A 27,842-nucleotide genomic window follows, 5' to 3' on the forward strand; every position below is an offset into this window, starting at 1 on the left:
TCACCGCGCAAACTGAAGCCCTCGAGAACGCCAAGGCGGAGCTCACCACACAAGCTGAAGCCTTTGGGAAACCCAAGGTGGAGCTTATCGATGATGCCGCCGACACCTACGCAGTAGGGTTCGAAGATGCTCTTGCTTAGGTTGCTTGCAAGCATCCTGAGATGGACGTCTCCCCCTTCGCGACGTCAAACTACATCATTGATGTGCAGATTGTGCCTAGGCGTCCTTAGAAGGAGCTTGTGTAACTCTGACCTTAAAACTTATGCCCTCCAACAATTTTGTAATTTAATACAATTTGCTCTTCCCTTACATGTTTTGTTGTGTTGCTTGCTAGCCAGTCTGCCTTTAATTGTTAACTTGTTAACAACGCTTTAATGCTAACAACTTTAACAATGCTAGAGTTTAGCTGAAATAAAATTTGAGATTGGTCGCATTCCAAGTATGAGGAATTGCGCCTCCCTCCAGAGTCTCGAGTCTGTACGCCCCATTTCCCAGGACCTCCGTCACCCTGAAAGGGCCAGTCCACTTGGGGGACAACTTATTCTCTAGCTGATATGGGTGGGCTTTGCGCATTACTAGGTCGGCAATCTGAAACTGCCGTGACCTTAGCTTCAAGCTATGATTGTACTCCACCCTTCTCTTTAACGCTTCAACTTTAATTCTGGCCTCTTCTCTGACCTCATCTAGTAGATCCAGGTTCGCCTTTCTCTCTTCGTTGGACTCCTCAGCTACGAAGTTCTGAAATCGTGGCGAGCTCTCCTGGATCTCTACCGGAATCATTGCGTCTAACCCGTACACCAAGCTGAAGGGTATCTCTCTGGTGGTGGACTGAGGCGTGGTGTGGTAAGCCCACACTATTCTAGGAACCTCCTCTACCCATGTTCCTTTAGCCTTCTCAAGTCTTCTCTTCAGACCCCTGAGTAGGACTCTGTTGGCCGACTCAACCTGCCCATTTGTTTGGGGATGCTCAACCGATGCGAACACCTGCTTTATTACGATATCCGTGCACAGCTTGCCCAGCTGCTGGTTCGCAAACTGTGTGCCATTATCAGAGACTAGACGCTTTGACACACCAAAACGACACACTATATTCTTCCACACGAAGTGTTGGATCTTGTGAGCTGTGATTTGCACTACTGGCTCAGCCTCTATCCACTTCGTAAAGTATTCTATGGCCACTACAAGATACTTCATCTGTCTTACCGCCAAAGGAAAGGGCCCCAGAATGTCGATTCCCCATATGTGAAATGGCCACGGGCTGTAAATCGACCTCAGCTCTTCTGGCGGCGCCTTGTGCCAATCGGCGTGCTGTTGACACTGCTTGCACCGCTGGGTGTACCTCATGCAATCTTCTCTTACTGTTGGCCAATAATACCCTGCACGAACGACCTTCAATGCCAGGGACCTACCACCGACCTGGCTACCATAGATTCCCTTGTGGAGCTCAGCCATTATTCGTGTACACTGGTATCCGCTTACACACACCAAGATTGGGTGGGTGAACCCATGTCTGAACAATTCCCCATCCACAAGGGTGTACTTGGCGGAGTTCCTCTTTATCTTCTTGCCCTCCGCGGGTTCCAATGGGAGTATCCCATCGGCTAGGTAGTGCCTATAGGGTGTCATCCATGTGTCCCATTCCTCGACTGCGCATACCTGCATAGGGTCCTCCTGCGAGACCGGGTAAGTGCCTACACTGGGTGTTCTCAGCGTCTCCTGAGTCAACGATCGATGACTCCTCGCCCTTCCCCTAATCGTACTGACCTGATGTACACCCACCATATTATCAACGACGAATGTTCGTGGTGCTTTAAGGGTTTCTTGTATCACCGTCCTCTGCCTTCCCCCTTACCCGAACTGGAAAGCTTGGGTAGCAAGTTAGCTCGGCCATTTTGCTCTCTCGGGACGTGCACCAGCTCAAACACCGCAAACGAACTCTTAAAGACTTGGACGTACCCCAGGTACGCGGCCATATGTGGGTCCTTAGCTTGATATTCCCCAGTTACCTGACCTGTGACTAATAGGGAATCACTCTTTGCCAGCAAGCTCCGTGCTCCCATCTCTTTAGCTAAGAGCATCCCGGCTATGAGGGCTTCATACTCCGCCTGGTTGTTGCTGGCTTTGAAAGCGAACCTTAAGGCCTGCTCAATCAATAACCCACTTGGTCCTTCCAAGATCACGCCAGCTCCGCTACCTTGCTGGTTGGATGACCCATCCACTGAGAGCACCCATCTGAAGCTGGCCTCCTCCCCTTGCTGTGCATCTGTCAGGGAGAACTCTACCACAAAATCCTCATACACCTAGCCTTTGATGGGGCCTTGGGGTTCATACTGAATATCGAACTTCGAGAGCTCCACTGCCCAACGCACCATCCTTCCTGCCACGTCCGGCTTCTGCAGCACCTTTCAGATAGGCAAGTCCGTCATTACCACCACTATGAAACTTTGGAAGTAATGACGAAGCCTCATAGCCGAGAACACCACGGCCAGGACCGCCTTCTCTAGGGTTGGTACCTCACCTCTGGTCCTTGCAATACTTTGCTCACAAAGTATATTGGTTTCTGCACCTGGTTCTGCTCTTGGACGAGGACCGAGCTAATCGCCCGCTCCGTTACAGCAAAGTACAATCAGAGCAGAGTGCCTAACTGCGACTTGCACAATACGGGAGGGGTAGCCAGATACTCCTTTAACTTAAGGAATGCCTCCTCGCACTCTTTAGTCCATACGAACCGGCTATTGCTCCTTAAACACTGGAAGTAGGGGTGTTCTTTTTCCCCTCCAACTAACACGAATCTGGACAGGGCAGCCATCCGCCCGGTCAAATGCTGCACCTCCTTCACCGAGGTCGGGCTTCTCATGGCAAGGATTGCCGCACACTTCTCCGAATTTGCCTCTATCCCCCGCTCAGTGAGTAGGAAACCCAAGAACTTACCCGCCTTGACCCTGAACACGCACTTCTCATGGTTTAGCTTCAACCGATACTTAGCTATTGTCGCAAATAGCTCTTCCAGATCTAACACATGTTGATCCCTCGCCTACGAGGTCACCACCATGTCATCCACATAGGCCTTCACATTCCTCGCATTCTTGAGCCCGAAGGGCATCACCGTGTAACAGTAACAAGACGTCTCGGTCATAAACGCCATCTTGCACTCGTCTCTGGGGTGCATCTTGATTTGGTTGTACCCGGAGAAAGCATATAAGAAACTAAGCATCTTACAGCCCGATGTGCTGTCCACCAAGGCATCGATGCTTGGTAGGGGGTACAAATCCTTTGGGCATGCCTTGTGTGAGGTCGGTGAAGTCCACACACATTCTCCACTTCCCGTTGGTCTTCTTCACCAAGACCACATTTTCCAGCCATTCAGGGTATTGAATCTCCCTAATGTGGCCGACACTCAGCAACTTCTTCGTTTCTTCCTTGATGACCTGCCGCCACTCTTCATTGAACTTCCTTCTTCTCTGGCGGACGGGCCTGACCTTGGGGTCCACCGTGAGGCAGTGACACAGGAAATCTGGGTTTATACCTAGTATGTCCGAGGCGGACCAGGCGAAAGCATCCAGGTGCCGTGCTATCACCCTAACAACCTGGTCTTGCTCCGCCCGGTGCAACGAATTACCTAGCTTAAACGTTCTACCCCCGATCTGTCTCTCAACGATGTCCCCTGCTGGTTCGGGTCGTATCTCCTGAGCGCTTTCTGCGCGGGCGTCCCCGTCTCTTCTAAGTGGGCGCTCTGTAACCATGAACCTCCCCAACAGAATATTATAGGCTGAGGAAGCGTTGACCACCAAGTACCTTATACTCTTCGTGCGGGAGGCAACAACATCCGTAAAGGTGGTCCTTAACTCCAAATGCCCTCGTACCTCCATCTGGTCTCCCGCGAAGCCATACAAAAACCCAGTGTAAGGCCTTAGCTGATCGGGAGACAACTGCAGCTTATTAAAGGTGGACCAAAATATCACATCCGTCGAGCTGCCTTGGTCCACTAGCACTCGGTGCACCCTCCTCCATGCAGTTATAACAGAGATCCCCATAGGGTTGTTGTCATGAAGAACAACATCTCGAAGATCGGCCTTCGTGAAAGTAAGGTCGACGTCGAGCACGTCATTCACCGCTTGCGCCTCTACTGACATCACCGATCGTGCATACCTTTTGCGCTGAGAGGCAGTGCACCCTCCACCTGAGAAACCCCCCGAGATGGTGTGGATCTCCCCATGAACGGGAATTTCATGCCCCTGATCCTCCCCTGACGCTGCTGGGGTCTCAGTCCTCTCTGGCTCCGCCAAGTAATCATTTAGGAACCCACTCTTCACCAGCTCATCCAACTGGTGCCCCAACGCCAAGCAGTTGCGTGGGGTGACCAAACGCTTGATGAAACTCACACCAAGCCTCCTTGTGAGGTCCCAACTTCTTGTCAGTATTGGGCGGCATCCTCAACCTCTCTGCTATGTTGGGCACGACTATCAGATCTTTCAACTCTACCACAAAATTATGCCTCACATGCTTATTCTCCCTTGCACGCCCCCTAGCCTGAGGCATCCTAGGCTCGTAGGGCAGCTTTTTCCTAGGGTTCCTCTTCTTTGTTGCAGCCTCATGCACCCTCATAGGCTGCGCACGCGTTGGCGCTCGTAGGTGCGTGGGGACAACACACACGCGCTTTTCATTCACCTCCCCTTCTGCTGCGATGTGAGCCACTGCACGACGCCTAATCTCAGCGAAGGTTTTGGGGCGGTTTCTGATGAGTGATTCACTGAAAGGCCCTGGACAAATCCCCTTCCTGAACGCGTGAATCATCATCGTCTCGTCCTTGGTGTTGACCTTTACCATCTGCGCCCCAAAACGGTTAACAAACTCCTTTAGCGACTCACCCTGGTACTGCCTTACATCGAAGAGATCGTAAGAATTGGGTGAGGGAGCACGATTCACAATGTATTGTTCCCTGAAAGACTTTGACAACTGGGCAAATGACGTCACGTGGCCGTCAGGGAGGCTGATGAACCAATCCATCACCGTCCCTACCAACGTGCTCATGAACAATTTGCACCTTACTGCATCAGAACCACCAACCAACATCTTCTGCGTATGGAAAGCTGTGAGATGAGCCTCTGGATCCTCCATCCCAGTGAACGTGGCTTTCAGTCCCACGAACGTAGCTGATATCACAACATCCATAATCACCTGCGAAAAAGGTATGGAAAATTCCTTGGGAGGAGTAACACATTCTCGTTTCTCTGTTTCACGATCCCCTGCCTGGTTTCGCAAATCACGGCGCAACTCTTCATTGGTTCGGTGTAGTTCTTCGTTTCTTGCTTGCGACGCAGCCAGATCAATTTTGATGCGTTCTTGATCAGTTCTTGCAGCTGCCATTGCTTCTTGAAGGCCCTGCATCATCTCCATAACCTGCTGTAGAGTAAGACCCTCGCCCCCGATTGGCGCAGCAGATCCTTGCATCGTATTCCTCATCTTGATCGATTCTTGATGAATCTTTCTCAGCTCTTGCAGTTGGGACAACCGTTTTAGATCGTGCCCCACGGTGAGCGCCAAATGTTCCCGCCGGTTGACCTAAAGCGTCTTGTGCCTCTACGACAGTTGCGCGTCCAAGAATCCCTCCTCCTTACGTGCCTCTCCGTAACGGAACCACCTGAAAACATAAGAGACAAAGGACGCCCTCGCGGTCGTTTGCACTCCGACGCTCAAGTCAAACACCGGGCAAAGAAACACCAAAAAACTCTAAATTCTGAGAGCTGTATGTGTTTGTTCTCTATGTGTGTTACTTGCATTAGAAATGCGTACCTTGTTATGCTAGTTGTTTCTCTTTATATACCTTTCAGTGTCTCTGCCCCTCTTGCTAACTGTGACTTAAGCTTACTGTAGGTGCGTCTTAGCGACACTATCACCCAGTCTTAGGGTCGTCTAGTGCGTAAGACTAACCTGATAAAGCGCAACTGGCGCGGGTTGACCACTTGGATGCCAACTCATGCACCCAATCTCTGGGTCATCCGCCCTAGGAGTTTCCTGTCTTATTCACGTGCCATGCATGTTGATCACCCCTGGGACGTGACCCTTACGAGTCGTCTCTTTCCTAGTGGCTCTTTGATTGTGGCACACCCCACCGTGTCGTCCACACCCCATGCATGGACGCTTGGTGATCTAGGCCTCTCCCTTACTGATAACTGGAGTGTGGCTTGGAAACCACCTTTTTCGCTATTGGGTTACCAAGGCCCGAGGCCTCCATGCCCTGCCTTGATGTCGTCCCCTCCTCGACTCCCCTTATCTGTGAGCCTACCGAGACTCTAGCCCGTCCTGCCAACCTCCCAGTGGACCCAGCCTTCGGTGCCCCACCATGACTTTGGTCAACGCCCGAGCTGAGGACGGGTCGGTACACTTTATAACCCAGGAAATTCTTCCCAGTACCTACGTACAAAGGGAAAAAAAGTTGTACAATCCCCATTAACATTTGGTACCTACGGCCTCAACATCATTGTAGGGTTGTTGAATTTACACTTGAACCATCAGTCCATCCTCACCATTTCTTTAGCTTTATGTTATTGGAAACATGCTATAGAGATCATGCAAAGCTTAAGCCATCTAAAGCATGTCACCAAGTGGACCAGCACAAAATTCAGATACAAAACAACCTGTCACATAGCAGAATGGCGCTACACCACCCCCCTAACCCACCATACCAGACTTAGTTCAGCATAAATCCAAGACTTCTGACTTGACTAGATCAAACAGCAGGTATACCATCTACACAATGCAAAAACAATCTATGCAAGGTTAGAAAACCAGCCAACACACCATCCTAAACAGTAGCCACAATCCAGAACCCTGACCAACCAGCAACTACAAACTTAAAAAACAGAACATAATTGAGATCTACTGCAATTCAATGCCTTTTACTACCTAGCTTTAGTCTTCCCCTTCCACCGTCCAACAGCTCCATTCACAGAAAAAACCTTCACAGCAGCTTCAACACTGCAACAAATTTGAGTAAGGTATAAGCCTTCCTCAGCTTATGGCTGATTGCCGCACCATCTATTTATAAAACCTGAAATGCACTTTTAGACTAAGGAATTTAACCTTAGTCCTCTTTAAACTACACAGCATCCTCCATCCATGACCATGCTTTCACTGCACTCATCAGCCCGCCGCCTTAGTACTCAACAAACTCCATCGCTCACCACATTAGGGAATGCCTTAACCTTCCATAGGTATTTGAAAACATCAATATATAAACCCCTTTCAGGCTTATGTAGGTGTTCATATGCAGAACTCATTGTAAAACACCCAGATTCATCATTCATCTCTTGGTTTACATAAATTTTTCCAACTGACCCATGACATCGTTCTTTTCTCCTTACCCCAGCCCCACAAAAACCTCCTTTGAATACTAATAATGCTTTTGCATACCGACTCCAGAGCTTTGAACAGAGACAGGTAGTAAAGCGGTAAGGCAGTGATAACATACTTGATTAGACAAATTCTTCCTGCCTTAGATAAGAATCTTCTTTTCCACACATTAAGCCTTGATTTTAACTTGTTTAGAACAGGCTCCCAAAACTTTTTCTTCCTTGGGTTTCCCCCCACTTCTAGACCCAAGTAATTAAACGGAATTCCCATCTGAGCACAATTCAGGGTTCTCGTGTAGCAATCAATATCTCTTTGTAGGATATTTATACTTGCTAACTTTGACTTATGAAAATTGATCTTCAATCCTGAGGCTAGCCTTCAGAGTCACCACATTGTTGAAGGTGTTCTTACAAAGGAACAAGGTATCGTCTACAAACTGAAGGAAGCACAACTCAAACTCCTTGCTTCCGATTTTGATGCCAGATAACAAGTTTGCCTTCACAGCTTGCCTTACTAGCCCGACAAGACCTTCAGCCACCACTAAAAAAAGAAATGGTGCTAAAGGATCGCCCTGCCTCAACCATCTAGACGGTTTAAATTCCTCTGTGGGGCACCCATTTACTAACACAAACACAGTAGTGTTTTCCAAGCACCCTCGTATCCACATAATCCATCTATTTTGAAACCCCAACCTATGTAGCATATCATAAAGGAATTCCCATCTAATTGAGTCATATGCTTTTTCGAAGTCCACCTGTAAACACAGGCCGCTTCTCCCTCCTCTACCACCTCATTAGCCAAAAGTACATTGTCGAGGATCCCTCTATCCTTCAGGAATGCCGATTGACTTTCATCAATAACAAAAGAGGGCACTTTCTTAATCTTGTCTGCCAACAACTTTGCTATGATTTTGTACATAGCACCCACTAAAGAGATTGGTCTATATTGCTCTAGACTAGAGGGGTCCCTAACCTTAGGTACCAGCGCAACGAAAGAGGCGTTACAACCCTTTGGAATACACCCAGATTCTTGAAAGAGAACCACCACTTCCACAACTTCATCTTTTATGACCTCCCAATTTTTCTTAAGAAAGTTAAAGTTGAATCCCAGGGCCTGGACTCTTTGTGCCTTCACATTGCCACATAGCATCCCTTATTTCCTTCTCTGTAAAGCCAGCTATAGTGCTCAGATTATCCTCTACCGACAGGGTCTTAAACTCGATCGCATCCAAGTCTAACTCCAAAATCTTTCGTGGATTTGAATCTATTCTCAAAGAGCTTCTTCGCTTCTAGGCGTATTGTACTAGGTTCCTCACACCATAAACCCCCGATCTCAACACCCTTTACTTCATTTCTGAGTCTTCTCCATTTCAGAGTCGAGTGATAGAATTTAGTACATGAGTCCCCATTCCTGAACCAGCTTGCTCTAGCTTTTTTGCAAATAAGAGAATCTAACTTTTTATCAACTTCCTGTAGGCGACTTACCAACTCACATCTTTTTAATCCATCAGATACCCTGAGGGTACCATTGCAATCTTGGCAATCAAGATCCTCAATTTCCTGCATTATCCTCTTCTTACTTGTATACATATTGTCGAACACTTCCCTGTTCCACACTTTTAGATTACCCTTCAGACACTTCAACTTCTCTTTGATCTTCAAAAATGTGCTCCCCTGAACTGTGTAAGAGTTCCATTTATCCTTCACCATCTCACAGAAGCCCCTCTCCGTAAACCAAGCATTAATGGTTCTGAAGGGCTTAGGACCCCAATCTTTATCCACAGACTTCACCACTATAGCACAGTGGTCAGAGACTTCCCTTCGTTACACATACTGTTTGCACATAGGCCATATTTCCATCCACTCCTCAGATACAAGCACTCTATCTAGTCTGCTCTTTGCTGACCCATTAGAAGTAAACCACATGAATTTTTTACCCACAATAGGAAGATCAAGCAAAAGGTTGGCATCGATGAAGTTATTAAAACCTTTAATCTCACTTGCATGGTCCTCCCTGCCCGTCCTTCCTTTCCTTTCCCTATGACTTCTAGTGGCGTTAAAATCACCACACAAACACCAAACCACATCTTGTGAGGTGGCTTTGATATTAGACAGCTCCGCCCAAAGGGTCTTCTTATCTCTCAGGTTACAGGCAGTGTAGAGGTTTACCACTACACATCTGTGGTTAGCTTTGATATGATTACCATAAATCACAATGAACCCCTTCCCCATCAAGTGACTATTGTAACTAAACGCTTCTTTATGCCACATCGACAGTAAACTTCCACTTCCATTGTCTCCTTCATAATGTAACCATCCAACTTTGTTGTCTCCTCACAAAGAATAACATTTAGCATCTGAGAGCATCTTTGATTTTGTTTCTTGTAGACAAACAAATTCCGCTTCCTCACTCGCTATGATTTGTCTCAAGTACCTCGCTTTTGTGCCTCCCCCCAAACCCCTTATATGCAAGTTCACGATTATCATAATACACCGTTCACTTTACCCTCCTTACGGTTGTTCATAACCTCCGAATCTCTTACTCCCATACTATCATATTCTTTTACAACCTCCTCTTCATCCCCTCGACAGTATAACCCAATTTGCTTTCCAATTGCCCACAAATAAGATGATTCCGCATGTTACAAGGAGCATACAAACGAGAATTGCAATTTATAATATCCTTATCTGAAATGGAAGCATTTGACATTCCTTCTCTGTGCATAGAAGAGGTGCCCACCTGAGAAAATCTTTCACTGATCCTTGCCGATCGTCTCGAATGCGAGAGAGGTTCCCCCAAAACAGCAAGCCCTTTCTTCTTTCTCCGTCGTGTCAGGGAATTAGACTTACTTCTCTGCCTTACTTCCCCATCTCCTAAAAATTGTAATGAGGGCGACGCTCGTAGCACATCTATTCATGCTGCTCCTTCGTCTCCATTGCCACCATTCACGTACTGCACCCCATTGAATTCCCTCGTCATCAATGATGAGGCATTCTCTGGCACAGTGATTCCTAAAATTCTGCCGTCAGCGGTGGCCTTGCGTTTTGCTTTGCTGACACTCACTCCTGGGCCTCCTATAGGGCTTTCGCTCGACATACTATGGTGACTTGTTTCGTCCCTTAACCCAAACTCCGCTTCATCTGACCTGTACTCAACCTCAACGTTATCATTTTCTATCTGGGCTGACGAAGATGACCAGCCCCCTACAAAATGGGCCTCCTTCTTTCTATCAAGGCCCATACCACCAGTGAGATCCTTTAGGTTATTTTCACACTCAATATCCATCACCATTTGTGCCATCTCAACTTGTGAAGGGTTACTGATAAAAGTTGCACCGTAGACAATCACAGAAAGATAGCGTGTCAACACCTTCACATCCCGTCTGCCCCTTTCTTTCTACTTTTGTTACGGCTTTAGCATCTTTCCACTAACAATCTTTGCTTTCCGAAGTAGATCCTCAAAAGGAAAATTTGTCTTAGGCGGATACTATTCATCGTCTTCCACTCTTAGTTCTCCTTCCTCCTCCCTTTTTGATCGGTGCTCCTCCCCTTCCGATAATCTGTTCTCCTCCTCGCCATTGTTCACAACAAATTTTGTTTCCTCTATATATGTTTCCGAAGAGGAAACGCTATCGGAGGACTCAATGGAACAGTGGTTATCCTTACACCTACTTTCATAAAAGACTGGGATCTCCTCATCAATAAAAATGTTACATAAAAGATTATTAACCCGCACACACTTCGCCATTCTCACACTCTCAAATTTCAAAATGCGAACATGTAGTCTAGCATACTCCACATTCTCCCATAACTCAGAAGAGTGATCAACAGATATTAATGTAGTTGACGGGGCCAGAACTCCGATCACTTTAGAGAAGCAGTTCCTATTCCAGAAGGACAATGGTAACCCGTAACACCCATACTGATTTGTGGCTCGGGCCACTGGATACCGACCATGGCTTAAGACTTTCAAACACACTATCAAACCACTCTCTATTTAGCTTTATAATATTCTCCATGTTCTCCCATTCTCTAGGTGTAAGTAATACTATGTTGTCCCCCAAGGCTCTTAGTCAAACCATATTCAAGCCCCCTTTTACTACTTCCTCCCCCAGCTGGTCAACGTCTGTAACATCTCTAAGCTTCCCCACCACACTTTTTTCCATCCATGGTAATACATGTTGTTCCGTTTTAATACTCAGACCCTTCCACCGCTCTTCACTTGCACCTATTACAACTTCAGCATATGACCTTTTCCCTTGCTTCTCCACCCACATCTCCTCATTTCGTTGTTTCCCACTAATCTCCATATCCTTCTAATGATGCTTCATAGAATCCTTCTGACTCACCAAATATGGGGCTCTCGGGTTCCTCCTCTCTGTTCTAGTTAGAACAGGCTGATGTCTTCGGTATTTTGGAACATTCACAAATAACTTCCTATTCCCTATGTATAATTGGTCCAACTCTTTCTCTAGACCCCCCACATTACTCACACCAAAGAATCTCACAAACCCAAACCTCCTCCCCCATTTATTTAGTCTTTGTGAGATAAAGACCTCTTTCACTCGAGCCCGTTTTTGGAAAACCTTGAGCATGTCTAGTTCACCGAGACCATTTGGGAAGTTCGAAAAGAAGAAGGTTGTGTAGTCATTTGCAGCCCCTTAATCTCCATACCGTTCTGAACGTCCTCTGCTTTGAACTCTTCTTTGTTCCCCCACCTGAAAGTTTCTCCATTCTTCACTCTCTTCCTTTCCAACAACCCTATGCCCCATTCGCATAAACACCTAGAAGGTTCTTGAAACAGTATATTTATTATTTCTATTTATCCTTTATAGCGTGAATTTTTGTGAGACTATAATTAACTTATTTAATATTTCATTGTATTAGCATGGACTAGATCAATATTATCTTTCAATAAATATTTAAATTTTATAATTTTTGAGTCACCAATCTGAAGTTATACGTTCCCATAATTAATTAATGTTCACTATATAACGTTTGTCTTAGTGTAAGTTTAGTTGAAGCTAGTAATGTCTATTGGGAGCCGACACAAATGTCATAACATCCACTTATGGGAAGTTGTTTGTTGGTTTCTTGACCAACCCAAAACGAATGCTAATCATAAGTTGGTGTTGATTATTTATCGTTTGTGTCGATTTTTAGTAGACGCTAAGTTTAGATTTCTTGTAGTGCATTTAAACGAGTTACTTCATTACTTATAAAAAGATCACGTTGTTTTGAAAATAGATATTTTGCATGAGATAAACGAGAGCTACTTAGTCTCTTCCATGACTTCTCCTCTCTCCTCCACCTTCCATTTTTCTTTTAAATCTTATTCTTCTTTTCTTTCTCACACTTTCCATTCGCCAATCTCTCTATGATGATAATTTCTTCATATGGCAATGACAAGTTTTAATGTCAAAGGATTGAAGCTACTCAAATCTATGGAAGGCCAAGATCTACTAATCAAATATCACTACAAGAAAGTCATCAAATAGAAACAAAATTTAGAGACAAAAAAAATTAGTTACTATATTGTCTAAATTAGATACTATTTTAGAGATTAAAATATTATTCGTATCTAAAGTGGTTTCCATTATTAATAAAAAAAATTATAAAATAGTTTCTAAATTGATATCTAAATTAACTACCAGGATTCTAACTACTAATATTTTATATTCTAAATTAGTTTCTAAAAGACTAATAGAAACTAATTTATAAGATAAAGTAATAAGTAGTTAAAACCTTGGTAGTTAAATGGTTAGATACCAATTTAGGAACTATTTTATAAATTTTTTATTAATAATAAAAACTATTTTAGATACCAATACTTTTTTTAATTTATAAAATGGTCTCTAATTTAGTCAAATAACAATAATTATTTTTGTATTTAAGATTACACTACAAGAAAATCAAATAGAAACCAATTTTAAAAACAAAAAACAATTAGTTGTTATAGTGACTAAATTAGAGACTAAAAATATTTTTGGTTTCTAAATTAGTTTCTATAATTGTTAAATGATTTATAAATTGATATCTAATTAGTAACCAAATTTAGAATCTAAATAATTGGTAGTTAAAACCTTGGTAACTAATTAGATACCAATTTAAAAACTATTTAATAATAATAGAAACTAATTTAGAAACCAAATTTTGTTGTAGTTTCTAAAATGATCTCTAATTTAATCACTATAGCAACTAATTATTCTTTTTCTCTAAAATTAGTTTTTATTTCATAATTTTCTTGTAATATTAATTTATATTTAATATATTTTTTTAGTGTATCTTACATTCGACAATGCCATCACTAATAACATCAATCAAGAATATGTCAACTATGAATAACAAAATCAACTCCTATTGCTCGGCTATTAGCTTCAATGATCACGTCAATTTTTCTAAAATGGTTGGTCAAGAATTAATACGAAAAATTGTAAAAATCTTATAAAATTATATTAAACATTAATATTGACAACCTTAGTATTGGAGTAATTTTTTTTATAATAAATGCCTAAATTAATTTTCCACTGTAACCCTAACAAAATCAAAAGTATAACATTACTTAGATAGATGCACAATATCACTTGTTTGTTCATATTTTGGGATTAACTAAATAAACCTCAAATGAGGGTATTACATCTTTAATTTCCCAGTGGGGGCATTCCATTGGTTTGGTTTTCATAAAAAACATTTCAGTGTTTTTTTTTGTAATTTAATTTAGTGCAATTTAAAACAACTTAGTTTTTTTTAACTCCCCTGCTAAAAATTATACATAATTTTTTTTTTTTATGTTTTTGTGGAGAAGGTTTTCTTTTTCATGAAACAATTTAGCTCACCTAATCTTAGGTTTTACGAAACAACTTGAGCATAAGGAATCTAAAGTAAATTTTGATAGATCTTTATGTCAAAATTAATTTCATTTGAGTTGGATGAAACAAGGGGAAAACAAGATTTTGAAAACTAATGTTCATAATGTAACACAATTTCTATTTTAGCATCAAGAACACAAAGTGGGAGAAAAAAAAGACTATAGAATAGAATCCCTCACTTGATTCTCTCTCTCTCTTTTTTTTTTTTTTTTTCTAATTTCTCTTTCCGAGTGAAATTTAAGAATGTTTTAGTGTGGAATATCATGTATTCAAGAATCTCTTGTACCATTTACCAGCAATCGTTGGGCAACGCTTGAGATTATTTTTGAAATCAACATGAATAATTCCCCAATTCTGGGAAAAGCCAGCTCTGAATTCAAAGGTATCAAATGCAGCCCATACGAAATAACCACCAACTCTTACACCATTGCTATTGATAAAAACATTCAAAACATGAACATTAGTGGTTACTTAACAACATCCAACACACTCATTCATTCAAGAAATATTGTAAGTAAAATCACCTTAATTGGAACATTAAATTTACAATATTTGGCCGGCTATAGACATTTGTTTTCAACATTTGCATCTAATAAATATTCAATGAACTTGACCTTCTGAAATTAAATAATTATATAACTATAATTATTAATTAAAAATATCAACTTATAAATCATTAAAAAACTATTAACATTCTCTCAATTAACTTTTCATTAAATCAAAAACATATTTAACCACTTGTCAAATGTATCTAACAATAAGTTTTTTTTATTCATTTTCCTCTTACAAAATAAAAATAGACACCATAACAAAAGGAAAAATATAAAACAAATATATATATATATATATATATATATTCATTTTGTAAATATTTATGTTTCCATATTATGCTATGATATAATATAACATAATATATATTTCCATACCAAGAAAAAGAAGATTTCATTTCAAAAATAATAGTTGATAATGTTTCATATACTTATATAATAGAGAACTTACTCAATTGCTGCTTTGGTATAATTTAAATGTGTGGCTAAATATTTGATCCGATGTATATCTTTCAATGGATTTGTGATGTTGAATGAAGGAATACCTACAGGAAGAATGACAAAAGCATATTATAAAGTCTTTTTTATTTGAAATTATAGATATTTAATGTGAAAATAATGAATCATTGTTTCACAAACCATTCTCAGTTATGTAGATCTTGGGATTTTGGTACTTTTTCTTAATGTGTTGTAAAATGTTATATAATCCTTCTGAATAGACAAAAGTGTGACTACGCTTATCCTACAAAATATGAACATTCAAAAATGTTAAAAAATATTTTATTATTAACCTATAACATTCTTCTAATGATTGTCTCACCAAGTAACCAAGGTAGTTTCCTTCTGCATTGAAATCTATAGAGAAAAATAGAGAAGAATTATTGATTTGATCCATCATGGTCTCTTTTAATCCAATTAGTAGAATATAGTAAGAAAAAACTCACCTTCTGATCTTGCTAAGGCATCATAATTATCTGATAAAGTTATATTTGTTTTGTTTGTTTCATGTTTAGCAAAATGAGAAGTGTAATAATTAATTCCAATGAAATCTATGCTTCCTGCGACCATTTTTTTCTCATCTTCTGTGAAATTGGGTAGTCTATTCCCCACTAATTCTCTCATGATTTTTGGATAATCTCCATAGACTACTGGGTCTAAAATCCTGTTTGTTGAAATGTATAAACACGATAACTTTGTTCATACGTCAATAGTTAAAGAAATAGAACTAAGATATTGAACTAAAAAAGGCTTAATTAATAGAACTAACCATCCAATAAGGAAATCTGTAAGTCTTTCAGCAGCAGCCACATCTTCTAATTTTGAGCTGTAGGGTTCAAAACTTTCAGATCCAATAACAAGTCCAATTTCTCCCCCTTGTGTTGCCTTCATCATGTAGCAAATGTTTACTAGAGAATAACTTGTTTTTCTTCAAAATTCATACAAATAACCTCTGATAATGTCATTATTGTTTACAACCCTTACATCATTGAATTTTTTATTTTGATTTAGCATTAGTTAAAGATTGGTTATGCATAATGCACACACACATAGTGAATATGTAATAGAAAAAGTGACTTTTAAAATGAAACTATAAATATATTTTGAGGCAATGTACCACACAAAACTAATAACAAAAGATACTTTACTTGAAAATTTTCTCTGTATAGCTTCACTGCTGTAGCATGACAAAGGATGTAGTTATGAACAACCGTATAGGCTTGTTTGCAAAGTTTGGTAGCTTGACATGGCTCAGGATCATCATTATCATAACCATGCATGTAAGTAAATAAACCTACAATTTGTGGCTCATTTACTGTAGTCCAATGCTTAACTCGATCTCCATATGTTTTGAAAAGGAGTTCACAATAATCCTTGTAATAATTCCTGAAATTTTATTTTTTTTATAATCCTAATGAGCATCATTGAAAAATCTATATTGTTCAATCAAATTCGTGAAAGCACAATATCTAGAAGAGATCATGTAGAAAGTTATTACACAATGGAGCTATTCAAAAAGCCATGAAGATTTTTTTGAATGGCAAGAGGATAGTCAAAGTGTAGGATAGTCACGAAAGGTGTTATGCCTACATTTAAAAGAAATATCAAGTTAAGAAAAATAAAAACAATTTTTGTATGCATTATAGTTTATTAAAGTCTCTCTAATTCTACTTATTTGGAAAAAAAATAATCACTACAACATACCATTTGCAAGTAATTCATTGATCAAATGGTTGTAGAAATCAACACCCTCTTGATTTACACCTCCTTTTATGGTTCCATCTATATTTTTTAGTTGGAAAACGAAGAGAAAAATATGTAAGTATTCTTATTATCATCACCAATACCTATATTAAATTTCTTGTTTTGAAAATTTACCGGGCAAGACTCTACTCCATGAGATAGACATTCTGTAAGAGTTTATTCCAAGATACTTTAAATGTTGCACGTCTTCCTACAAGATCATTAACAAAATAAACATATAAAATAGAAAAATACCAACATATGTTTTTGTACACAAGCATATATATCATCATGTAACTTGTGGTGACTCACCTTGTATCGGTTATAATGTTGGATCATCGTAGGAAACTTATCACCATCAATAAATGATCCTGATGGTTATGGAAAAAGTAATAAAAAGAAGTTAAAAAAATTATAATATAATAACATATCTTGAGAATTAAGTACTTCATTAATTTATAACATAAAAACATATATATGCTTACCTTTGTTACGGTTAATTCTATCATCCCAGATTCCTGGTCCTCTTCCTCCTTCAGAAGCTGCTCCTTCAACCTACATTAAGATTAAGTATTAACATAATGAAAAATTACCTTAATACCTATATAAAAAATTTAGTACCTGTAAGGCTGAAGTTCCTGCTCCAAACAAAAAGTTGGGTGGAAATGATTCCCGTTTTGGAAAGTGGTAAAATTTTTGTTGATCTCCCAAAGAAGAATCATAAGGACTAGTAGTTGTTTCTCCTATCTATGTTCAACAATAAAATTGTTACATTTTGTATAGTTGCTTCTCCTATCCATGTTCAATAATATTTTCCTATCTGTGTATTGTATGACAAAATGGACAATATAGACTTCCTCCATTTTTTATAATTGAGATACAAGGTTCTTTAGTAATGTTTAACATGATTTTTTTTAAAAAAAAAAAACCTAAAAAAAGTTATACTTGAAACATAATTTTTATTATTACAACACTGTAGTACCTGGGCTGTGGAAAGTCTAAAACCAGTAACACAGTCAGATGAGGAGGAGAACGTTTTGTGAAGGTGTGAATCTGCAATCATAATTTTTTACATTGTTTAAACAATACACTTTAGCAGCAATTGCATAGTGTTCTTGCCTTAGAAATAATCACTTTGTTCTAAAACTATTAATTCCAATATTAGTAGACTAAATTGAAAAGCGTTTGAGATATTTAATCTAACATCTTCTTATTTTATATTCAAAAATTATTTATTTTTATTTGAAGTGCTTTATCAATGGGTTGTAAGGACATTATTCCTCGTCAAAATCAAATTTTGTTGTTTAAAATGGTGTATATGTCAAAAATTTAATAATTTTAAAATAAAATGACAAGTCAATAATTTCGGAATAGATGTAGTAATACAAATATGGTAAATAAAAACAAGTAATATAGATTTCAATAATTCATGAATGCATAATATATATATATATATATATATATATATATTTAATATAGGATTTTGTACATCTATATAGTACAATTCATAAAATTTCGTATGATAAAAAGCACTAAAAGACTGATGCAATTCAAACCTTGAACCCTAGCAGACGAGCCGGGAAGTAAAATGAAAATCGTCAGAATAGTTTTCCAAAGTCTCGAAGGTGATAAAATCTCCATTTTTGACGTTTAGAAACAACTATTATTTTCCTATTAAATTTCAATTGAAAACAACAGTTAGACAATACTAAAATCACATTTATTATTCTTTTTACAACCTATAAACCTTTAATGTTTTGTTGTAACACCCGTTTTTAATATATATATATATATATATATATAAATAAATAAAAGTTGAGTTAATGATATTGGACATTTCATTGTCAAGTTTTATTAAAATCTAATATAAATACTAAACTTTTTCCCTTTTTATTTCATTATTATTTTTATAAATTGATAATTTACAAATAAGTCAAAACTTTTAATGGAAAGAACATGATATGTTGTTTTAGGGTCCATCATCATTGATAAAGGGCATTAGAGAATTTTACAGAGGTATCTAACATATGATCAACTTTGTCAAATAAAAGTAGAAAAATGAATATAGGCTAAGGTGATAAACAAAGTCATCCTAACAAATTTCAAGAGAAGAGACTAAGGGTTACAAAAGGAAAATGAAGTGAATAACTACTTGAAATATTATAGGCTTATCATTCTACTTGATAAATTACAACATAAAAATCATCTAATAAACTAGCTAGCAAATGGGATGAATGTCATGATAACAGGGTTAATCTTATGCCAAGAATTATTCAACCTCAGATTGAACAAGAAAGGCTTAAGGATTGACTTAGATCTTGTTAAAGAGTTATGAAATAAAGCAAAAAAATTGAAAGAATGCATGCAAACAAAGAGTAGTATGATGCTACAATTCTAAGTTCAATTCTAGAGCCTTTCGACAAGGTGACCTAGTATGATGAATGATGAACAGTGCGTGCAAGGATGTATTGAAAGCCAAGTTTGCGTCAAACTAGGAGTGACCCTTCCGAATTTGTCAAAGCCTCAACAATGGCGTGTATAAGATATAACACCTTAATGGAAAATAAATCCCGCAAACTTTAAACATTATCATCTTAAGTTTTATTTCAATTAAATTTGTAAATCATAAGAGAGGTTTTAATGAGTCTTTGATATTTTTCAATGAATAATGAAACTTAATCATGGTTGCTTCACTTAAACAAGATTCCTCCCAAGATGAATTCTAAATTTATGAGACTTCCACCAAGGATTCTTCACTTAAATGTGACCCCTTCGAAGATATACTCTAAAATAACGAGACATTGGTTAATGACACTTCACTTGAATGTGATTCCTATTGAAATTGTAAAATAACAATACCTCAACTAAGGACACTCACTTAAACATGATCCATCCTGAAACGAACTTTAAAATAATGTAAACTTGACCAAGGATGTTTCACTCAAACATGACCCCCTTTAGATTTACTCTAATTAATTCGAATTTGACAAAGGACATTTCCTATAAAATAAGAAATATTCCTGAGAATATCCCAAACAACTAATCTCAGACAAAGGCCCCAACAAAATGTGACTTCCATAGAGAACAAACTTGAAAAGCTTTATCTAAAAAAAAATAAAAAAATTCCAGGAAAGGTACCCAAGTTCTATAAAAAGAATAATGTGATGTTGACGAATAAGTCTATCAATAACCCTTGCCTGGATAAATTGCAATAATCTCAATCTAAACCATACAAAAAAAATACATCACTACAATAAAATCATGAAATAGAAACCAATTTTTAGAGACCAAAATAATTAGTTGCAATAGTAACTAAATTAGAAACCATTTTAGAAACTAAAAAAAAAATTGGTTTCTAAATTAGTTTCTATTATTGTTAAATAGTTTCTAAATTGGTATCTAATTAGCAACCAAGGTTTTAACTACCAATTATTTAGTTTCTAAATTTGGTCTCTAAAACCTTGGTTGCTAATTAGATACTAATTTAGAAACTATTAACAATAATAGAAACTAATTTAGAAACCAATTTTTTTTAGTTTCTAAAATGGTCTCTAATTTAGTTACTATTGTAACTAGTTATTTTGGTCTTTAAAAGTTGGTTTCTATTTCATGATTTTCTTGTAGTGCATGTTCAGCCAAACTATGTCATTTTGACCTAAGAGTTGAATTAACTCCTATTAATCAACACTAACACAAATAAGAATTTTAGCAAGCAACAATAAATGGTTAAATTATAACAAAAAAACAAAGGCATTCCCCAAAAAATACCAAAAACAAGATTATGTTATTTCAAATAACGAGAACAATACCTATCAAGAGGGGTCGACCGATATAGAATCTACTAGTTGTAGAGTTTAGGCCAACTTTAGAGCCATGTTGGTGAATTTATTTACTACCATTTTCTTCTTCTTCTTGATTGTGACAAATTGACACTTTAATTGAAGCTTCTTAAAGTTGTTCATGTCCTTTTGACTAGTTCCAACCATGATATCTAAAATAAAGGAAAACATTAGGCCAATTCAAAATCATAAAAATAAAAAATTATATAAAGAATGAAACATATTTTCCAAGTCACCTCAAGATGTGATGACAAATATACAAAAAGGAGTTTCTTGGGTTAGGAGTTTTTGGCTTCAAATCTTCCTTCTTGATAAAAAATCTCAACCATACACTACAAAAAAACTTGTATAATGCGGCGGTTTTAATATGGCGGTTATTAATAACCGCCACAATCTGCCGTATAATACGACATTTTAGTAACCACCACAATGATCCTTTAGAATATGGCATTTTTAACCGCCATAATTATCCTCCAAAATAAAATTCCCGCGTTTGCTTTCCCTCCTATACCATTCCTCTTTATTTTCATTTAAAAAAAATAAAAAATTTGTTAAAAATTAAATTTGTATTGGACCAGCCTTTGGACCAGCCTTGTCTCCCACTCTTTGGACCAGCCTTGTCTCCCACTTTGGAAACCAACTTCTTCTCCCTCGTGTCTTCATGAAACCAGCAGCATTTTGTCTTCCTCTTCTTTGGAAACCAACATTGTCTCCCACTTTGAAACCGTCTTGTAGTGTCTTCATGAAACCAGCACCGTTTTCTGTTCTCCTTCTCCGCTAACGCAACCTTCACGACCCACGAAACCCTCAGGTGAGCTTCACGAAACCCTCTGTCCGCCATTGCCGCTCCGCTCAAGGTTGTTCCTCTGACCTTCAAGAAACCCTGAGTCCGCCATTGCCGCCTTCGCGCCAGGTTTTTCAGGTCTGTGCTCACGAAACCCTAAACCTCTGTCTTGGGAGTGTATTGTTTGAAATTGTTATAGGTTAAAATCGTTAGCAGATTTGGGATTCGTTGGTGGAAGGAATGCTCATTATCTCTCAATGAGATCGTTTTCTTCTTTAGAAACCAATAACTTCGTTGGTTTGGATTTTGTGGTTCTGTTCAACACAAGGATCTCTTAATTCACTTTGAGAGTTTCCATATCACTCATTTGAGAGTTAAACAGAGCAGGTGCTGGCTGAAGGTGCTGCTCCAAGGGTGATCGGGTTTGCTAGGTGGCTTCCAGGTAACTCTGATGCCAGACTTGGAGCTAGAAGCCGATTGGAGGTGTAAAAGGGAGGTTTGAAGTTGCTTGATGTTAGACAAAGAATGCTTGTGTGGTTTGTGCAGGTCAAGGTAGAGTGGCGGTAGCAGCATTTGCAAGAAGCTTTAATTATGAGGTTTTGTGTGTGGAGCAGAGTAAGTGGTATGCACGATCACCTTGGGAGCTACATGGAGAAAGGATCTTGAATTTGGTTGCAGAAATTCTGTTTTAATCATTCAATTTGTTGGTGTGTATACGTTGGAATGTAGAAGTACACAAATCAAATTGTGGTCTGCTGCTGGAATGTAGAATATAGAAGAATGGAAACAGAATGGAAGTATGGTTGAAAGAATGGTAGCAAGGGTGTAGAGCGTTTGTGTTGGGTATGCAGATGAAATAAGGAATGGAACATTGTTAATGAACCCTGCAGGTGGCCATGTAAGGTATATTGGATGTCAACAACCGTTGCTGGTTCATGCTGGGTCATGGAAGATGAAGAATGTGAAGTCGCTACATATCAGTAAACTAGCGTGTGGAAGGGAGGTTCGGCTTTGGATTCAAATTCTTAGACGCTGCCACCATCATTTTTATTATACTTGGTTTTACTGCACAAGTAACATAATGAGTGCTGAATTGTGGTATTGAGGGGACCTTAAACAATAGTTTCTTTAGACCATATGTGTAGGTTTTTGGGTTGGTAATGATCGGGGTAAAAGGAAGAGGCCCGTAATATTCCTGTGGAAGAATCAATCAGTTTTATGCTTTGATAAAAGTATATGCCCATCAAATGCTCCACCAAATAAATTTATGAATAAACTAGATGTAAACAACTTGGAAGCAATGACTTTTTTTCTGTGCATGTGATAAGTTGCTTCACGAGAATTTGGTTAAACAGTGACAGTGATCCATTGGTTTTTTTGTGTTGGGTTTGGTCCCAAAGCAGTATAGGAACATGAAGGGAACATGAATGTGAGTTATGGATTATTGATTGGATCCTTTAAGATAGAATTTGGGTGAAGAAAAGCTAAGAAAGTGGGAAAATAGGACAAATGAGAAGCCATGCATGGTCCTAACTAAGTGGCTTGCTTTCCACGATGAAAAGCTAAGAAAGTGGGAAAATAGGAAAAATGAGAAGCCATGCATGGTCCTAACTAAGTGGCTTGCAGCGTAATTGGGATTAGATAAGATGCTGCAGCGTAATTGGGATTGGAGCTTCAAATTTGGTCTTTAGATAAGATGAATAAACAACATTGAACAAAAAAACATTTACGTTACAAAAAGTATTTTATTTGGATCAATTGACACCATTGAACTCTATAAAATGAATTATCTCAACTTGTTCTTGTATGTCTGCATTGTTTAAAAATTATATCTTAAAGGTTATTTTTATGTATTTTCCAATGTGTAACGTGTTATTTTTTTTTGTTTTCTTGCAGGTCTATTTTATTTCTTACACCATACTGTTCCCGGATAATATTGCAAATTCAGGTTCAACCCCAGGAATTTATTACAGGTTTAGCCATTTATTTTTATTCTACTTAAGCATGAGTCGGTTTTTATATGAATTGTTAACTACAAAAAGCAAGGGTTCATGTCTTACTTCAACTTTTATTATATATTAGCCTTTACAGACTTAGTTTCATTAATTTGAAGATGACCTGCACGTACTTAAATTTTGATTGCATTGTGTTAGCTTATAGAATGATAATGGTTATTTATAATGGTTATTTGATAATGATTATTTATAGAATGATTAAGAAATTCATAGAGACAACAATTGATCCAAACCAACTTGCAAATTGGTTTGGATCTAACTTTATATTCAACCATCCAGATCTGTTTTGAAGCGTATAGATTGGTTGTATAATTAAAATTTTGTTTGTGTGACCCATAAAATTTACCAAAAGCTAGTTTGGTAAATGTAGGTTCTGATTAACTATTTTATGTAGTTAACACATTTATGTAAGTAATTTTTTGTTATGGTGTTTTGTTTTGTAGTCATGCCAATTGATAAAAGTTGGATTTCTAAACCACGAAACACCATTGAATATGCAAATGGTTTGAATGAATTTTTGGAATTTGCATTTGGACATGCTAATGGTCTTGTCATAAAGTGTCCGTGTTCAAAGTGTGGTTTCAATAAGTGGCAAACAAGGGATGTAGTTCAAGAACACTTAACATGTAGCACTTTTCCTCAAAACTACCAAACTTGGTATATGCACGGTGAAGGACTAAGTCGAAATGAGTCTGTGGTTGTTCCAAGTGCGCATGTCATTGAAGATGTCATAGAATCTCATAATCCAATGGAAGACATGTTGAACGATGCATTTGGGTTTGTGGGGCACCACGATGATCACATTGATGAGGGTACTCAAGATGATGGTGTACAAGATGATATGTTGCATGGTGAAGGAAATACAAACTTTGATGCGTTGTTGAAGGACAATAATGAACCACTATATGAAGGTTGTACCAAGTATTCAAAGTTATCATTCATGTTGAAGTTGTATCATATCAAATGCATGTGTAGAATGAGTGATAAAGCAATGACCATGATTCTAAACTTGCTAAAGGACGCATTTGAACATGCTAAGTTTCCTAACTCATTTTATGAGGCCAAGAATGTGATTAACAAACTTGGTCTTAATTATGTCAAAATACCAGCTTGTCCAAAAGATTGCATGTTATATTGGGGTGAAGAGAATGAAAGCTTAGAAGAATGTAAACGGTGCAAAACGTCTAAGTGGAAAGATAAAGATAAGAAACAATATGCAAAGATTTTGCGTTACTTTCCATTGAAGTCAAGATTGCAACGATTGTTTATGAGTTCTAAGACAACTGAATCTATGACATGGCATGCATCAGAGGATAACCAGGATGGGTTGATGAGGCATCCTAGAGATTCCGAGGCTTGGAAAGCATTTGATGTATTACATCCAGAATTTGCAAATGATCCTCGAAATGTACGACTGGGCTTAGCTAGTGATGGCTTCAACCCTTTCGGAACCATGAGTACAAGCTATAGTATATGGCCAGTAGTCCTCATCCCATACAATCGTCCTCTTTGGGAGTGTATGAAGCAAACCTCTTTTATCCTATCCATGATAATTCCTGGAAAACAAATGACAGGAAACGACATTGATGTATACTTACAACCACTCATAAAAGAATTAAAGGAGCTTTGGTTCGATGGAGTGCAAACTTTTGATTATTCGAAAAAAAGAAATGTTTACATTGCGAGCGGCTTTGTTGTGGACAATTAGTGACTTCCCTGGCCTAGGCAATTTATCTGGATGGAACACGCACACTGGTCTTGCTTGCCCAACTTGTAACTTTGACACTGAGTCTTCTTTGTTGTATAGGGGCAAATACAGCTTTATGGGACACCGTCGATTTTTACATAAAGAACATAGATTCAGATTGAGTCGTTCTCTTTTTGACGGAAGAACTGAACTAAGGGAAGCACCAGAACATTTGTCAGGGTCAGACATATTTAAACAAGTTGAGGGTATCAATGTTACATTTGGAAAACCATTAGAACCTACGGATACAAGTAAAAGGGGTCGGGGAAAGAATGTTCTTGAAGTTGTTGGAGCAGAACAATGGAAAAAGAGAAGTATATTTTTTTATCTTCCTTATTGGGAGACGAACTTGTTACACCATTGTCTAGATGTCATGCATATTGAAAAAAATGTTTGTGACAATGTTTTGTATACATTACTCAATGACCCTAAGAAATCAAAAGATAATTTAAAAGCCCGAAAGGTACTTAAAGAAATGGGTATAAGGAATGAACTTTGGCCAGATGAAAGAGGAAGATTTCGGCCAAGTGTGTTTTCATTGTCAAAACCAAAGAAAAAAACGTTTTTACAAACACTGAAAGATGTGAAAATGGCAGATGGATACTCGAGTAATATTTCAAGGTGTATTGATTTGAAAGCTGGAAAGATTTTTGGCCTCAAGAGTCATGATTGTCATATTCTTATGGAACATTTACTACCCATTGCCATACGTAATGTTTTACCAAACAATGTGACTGCAGTGATAGTAGAACTATGTTCATTTTTTCGACAATTATGTGGCAAAAGTTTAAGCCAAACCGAACTTGATAAACTTCAGTCCCGCATCATTGAAACTCTTTGCCACATGGAAATGTTGTTCCCTCCTACCTTTTTTACAGTTATGGTGCACTTAATTTGTCACTTAGTTGGTGAGGCCAAACTTGGAGGCTCGGTTCATTATCGTTGGATGTATCCCATAGAAAGGTAAATGTTTTTGGCACACATAGATTTTGAAGTTATTTTAAGCTTCATATTTGATTATCCTAATTGAAAAATTATTTTATAGGTATTTGGGACATTTAAAATCATATGTTCGAAATAAGGCACAACCTGAAGGTTCCATTGCCGAAGGATACCTAGCTGAAGAGGTTCTGACCTTTACCTCTGAATATATGGAAGGGGTTGAGACAAGAAGTAACAGGCCTTCACGTGTGGATGATTCTTGTAATACAAATATGCCACAATTGAGTACCATTTTCCCACCAATTGGTAGAGTAGTAAGTGCCTCTTCAACTTTTGAGTTGTCAACCATGCAAAGAACTCAAGCACATCGATATGTGTTATTTAATTGCCCTGAAGTTACCCCTTTCATTCAGTGAGTGTTAACACAACTATAAATTTAATTATATTCAAAATGTGTCCTTAATGGAATCATTAGTAACACATTGGTTATGATTATTTTCTTAGGGAATTTAAAAGTCATTTGCGAAGGAGGTCTAGAGGGAGAAGAATTTCAAATATAGAGATAGAAAGGATTGTTAATAAGGATTTCATGAATTGGTTTCCTCAAAGGGTACGTAGAAACTGTTTTTATAATTGTTTTATTATAGTTTGTAACATATGTTCACACATTCAATCCTTATTTTTGTAGATTAATAACCCAGACATTTCAAGTACAGTGTCAAATGATCTCAAGTATCTATCTCAAGGTCCGACTCCACATGCTAGAAGATTTTCTGCCTTCAATGTAAATGGATTCAAGTTTAGGACCGAAAGTCGAGAACATGGGTTAAAAACCCAAAACAGTGGAGTTTACTTAACTTCATCAACATCATGTGTTGCAAGTATGGCTGATCAAAACATTAGGGAAGCGGATTTGGCATACTATGGAAAATTAGAAGATATAATTGAGCTTAATTACTATGGTCGTTTTAAAGTGACATTGTTCAAATGTAAATGGGATGACACCACAAGAGATAGGGGGCTTAGAAAGAATCCGTGGGGTTTTACTTCTATTAATTTTTCAAGATTAATTCACATGGGAGATCGTGAGGAGCATGATCCATATATTGAAGCTTCACAAGCTGAAATGGTATATTATGTTAATGATGAAGTTAACAAGGATTGGAAAATTGTCGTCCACTTGAAACCACGAGACTTGTATCATATGGGAGAAGGAGATAATGAAGTTTGTGAACTGGAACCATGTCCACAACAAGATTTAAACCATTTTTTTAGCGAGTCTGAACATTTGCCATTGTTTAGGGATGATGAAGATGATGAATTATTAAACGAGGACAACAATGATCACGAACTTCATGAAAATGACTCAATGTCAGAGTAATAATAAGCTTGGTTTGTTAATAAAACTGCACATGTATGGTTATTGTTAGTTGCACATCTATTTGATTATGTACTTTGATATGCATTGTTGTATCTTGTTTTTGTATTTTATTCTTTCCTTTTTA

The 27,842-nt window shown here is 38.2% G+C and overlaps 5 protein-coding genes across 5 annotated transcripts; 2 read left to right on the plus strand and 3 right to left on the minus strand.

Annotated features, from left to right (window-relative positions):
* Positions 1–402: 402 nt before the first annotated feature.
* LOC137825187 (uncharacterized) lies at positions 403–4,133 on the minus strand. Its single transcript, XM_090294071.1, has 5 exons — positions 3,342–4,133; positions 2,932–3,034; positions 2,007–2,263; positions 1,360–1,764; positions 403–945 (listed from the first exon to the last, which is right to left on the minus strand). Exons 1-5 carry the CDS (start codon positions 4,131–4,133, stop codon positions 403–405), a joined length of 2,100 nt encoding a protein of 699 aa, XP_090150197.1.
* A 4,431-nt stretch (positions 4,134–8,564) lies between these two features.
* LOC150025510 (uncharacterized) lies at positions 8,565–9,623 on the minus strand. Its single transcript, XM_090294072.1, has 2 exons — positions 9,259–9,623; positions 8,565–9,171 (listed from the first exon to the last, which is right to left on the minus strand). The coding sequence occupies exons 1-2, from the start codon at positions 9,621–9,623 to the stop codon at positions 8,565–8,567; spliced, it is 972 nt and encodes a 323-aa protein (XP_090150198.1).
* A 4,859-nt stretch (positions 9,624–14,482) lies between these two features.
* LOC137824866 (beta-glucosidase 24) lies at positions 14,483–21,690 on the minus strand. The gene is made up of 17 exons (XM_090294073.1): positions 21,453–21,690; positions 20,907–21,001; positions 20,208–20,232; positions 17,993–18,063; positions 17,632–17,757; positions 17,505–17,565; positions 17,323–17,381; positions 17,146–17,221; positions 16,972–17,049; positions 16,766–16,853; positions 16,416–16,653; positions 16,037–16,152; positions 15,714–15,931; positions 15,590–15,624; positions 15,409–15,511; positions 15,221–15,314; positions 14,483–14,651 (listed from the first exon to the last, which is right to left on the minus strand). Exons 1-17 carry the CDS (start codon positions 21,688–21,690, stop codon positions 14,483–14,485), a joined length of 1,890 nt encoding a protein of 629 aa, XP_090150199.1.
* Positions 21,691–24,093: 2,403 nt separating this feature from the next.
* On the plus strand, positions 24,094–25,258 carry LOC150025511 (uncharacterized). The gene is made up of 2 exons (XM_090294074.1): positions 24,094–25,128; positions 25,223–25,258. The coding sequence occupies exons 1-2, from the start codon at positions 24,094–24,096 to the stop codon at positions 25,256–25,258; spliced, it is 1,071 nt and encodes a 356-aa protein (XP_090150200.1).
* LOC150025512 (uncharacterized) lies at positions 24,106–27,718 on the plus strand. The gene is made up of 4 exons (XM_090294075.1): positions 24,106–26,358; positions 26,441–26,749; positions 26,842–26,947; positions 27,026–27,718. Exons 1-4 carry the CDS (start codon positions 25,283–25,285, stop codon positions 27,716–27,718), a joined length of 2,184 nt encoding a protein of 727 aa, XP_090150201.1. The 5' UTR covers positions 24,106–25,282.
* Positions 27,719–27,842: the final 124 nt, after the last annotated feature.

This window comes from Phaseolus vulgaris, chromosome 8, assembly GCF_051622355.1.
Source record: "Phaseolus vulgaris cultivar YP4 chromosome 8, ASM5162235v1, whole genome shotgun sequence".
Classification (NCBI taxonomy): Eukaryota; Viridiplantae; Streptophyta; class Magnoliopsida; order Fabales; family Fabaceae; genus Phaseolus; species Phaseolus vulgaris.

Bases quoted from the DNA above. Each gene is read 5' to 3' on its own strand.
- LOC137825187 (XM_090294071.1), bottom strand. From the start codon at position 4,133: ATGTCAGTAGAGGCGCAAGCGGTGAATGACGTGCTCGACGTCGACCTT. The intron at 3,035-3,341 runs GTGAAGAAGACC...GTGACCTCGTAG, and splicing joins GGCTGGAAAATGTGGTCTTG to GCGAGGGATCAACATGTGTT. The intron at 1,765-2,006 runs GTAACTGGGGAA...GGTGTACATCAG, and splicing joins CCCTATTAGTCACAGGTCAG to GTCAGTACGATTAGGGGAAG.
- LOC150025510 (XM_090294072.1), bottom strand. From the start codon at position 9,623: ATGTGGCATAAAGAAGCGTTTAGTTACAATAGTCACTTGATGGGGAAG. The intron at 9,172-9,258 runs GTCAGCAAAGAG...TGTGTAACGAAG, and splicing joins ATGTGGTTTACTTCTAATGG to GGAAGTCTCTGACCACTGTG.
- LOC137824866 (XM_090294073.1), bottom strand. From the start codon at position 21,690: ATGGCGGACAGAGGGTTTCGTGAAGCTCACCTGAGGGTTTCGTGGGTC. The intron at 18,064-20,207 runs GCAAGGGTTATT...TTATGATTGCAG, and splicing joins GATTATTGCAATTTATCCAG to ATTCACACCTTCACAAAACG. The intron at 17,050-17,145 runs GTAAATTTTCAA...TAAAAAATATAG, and splicing joins ATGGAGTAGAGTCTTGCCCG to ATGGAACCATAAAAGGAGGT.
- LOC150025511 (XM_090294074.1), top strand. From the start codon at position 24,094: ATGCCAATTGATAAAAGTTGGATTTCTAAACCACGAAACACCATTGAA. The intron at 25,129-25,222 runs GTAGTCCTCATC...AACAAATGACAG, and splicing joins CAAGCTATAGTATATGGCCA to GAAACGACATTGATGTATAC.
- LOC150025512 (XM_090294075.1), top strand. From the start codon at position 25,283: ATGGAGTGCAAACTTTTGATTATTCGAAAAAAAGAAATGTTTACATTG. The intron at 26,750-26,841 runs GTGAGTGTTAAC...TTATTTTCTTAG, and splicing joins GAAGTTACCCCTTTCATTCA to GGAATTTAAAAGTCATTTGC. The intron at 26,948-27,025 runs GTACGTAGAAAC...TTATTTTTGTAG, and splicing joins TGAATTGGTTTCCTCAAAGG to ATTAATAACCCAGACATTTC.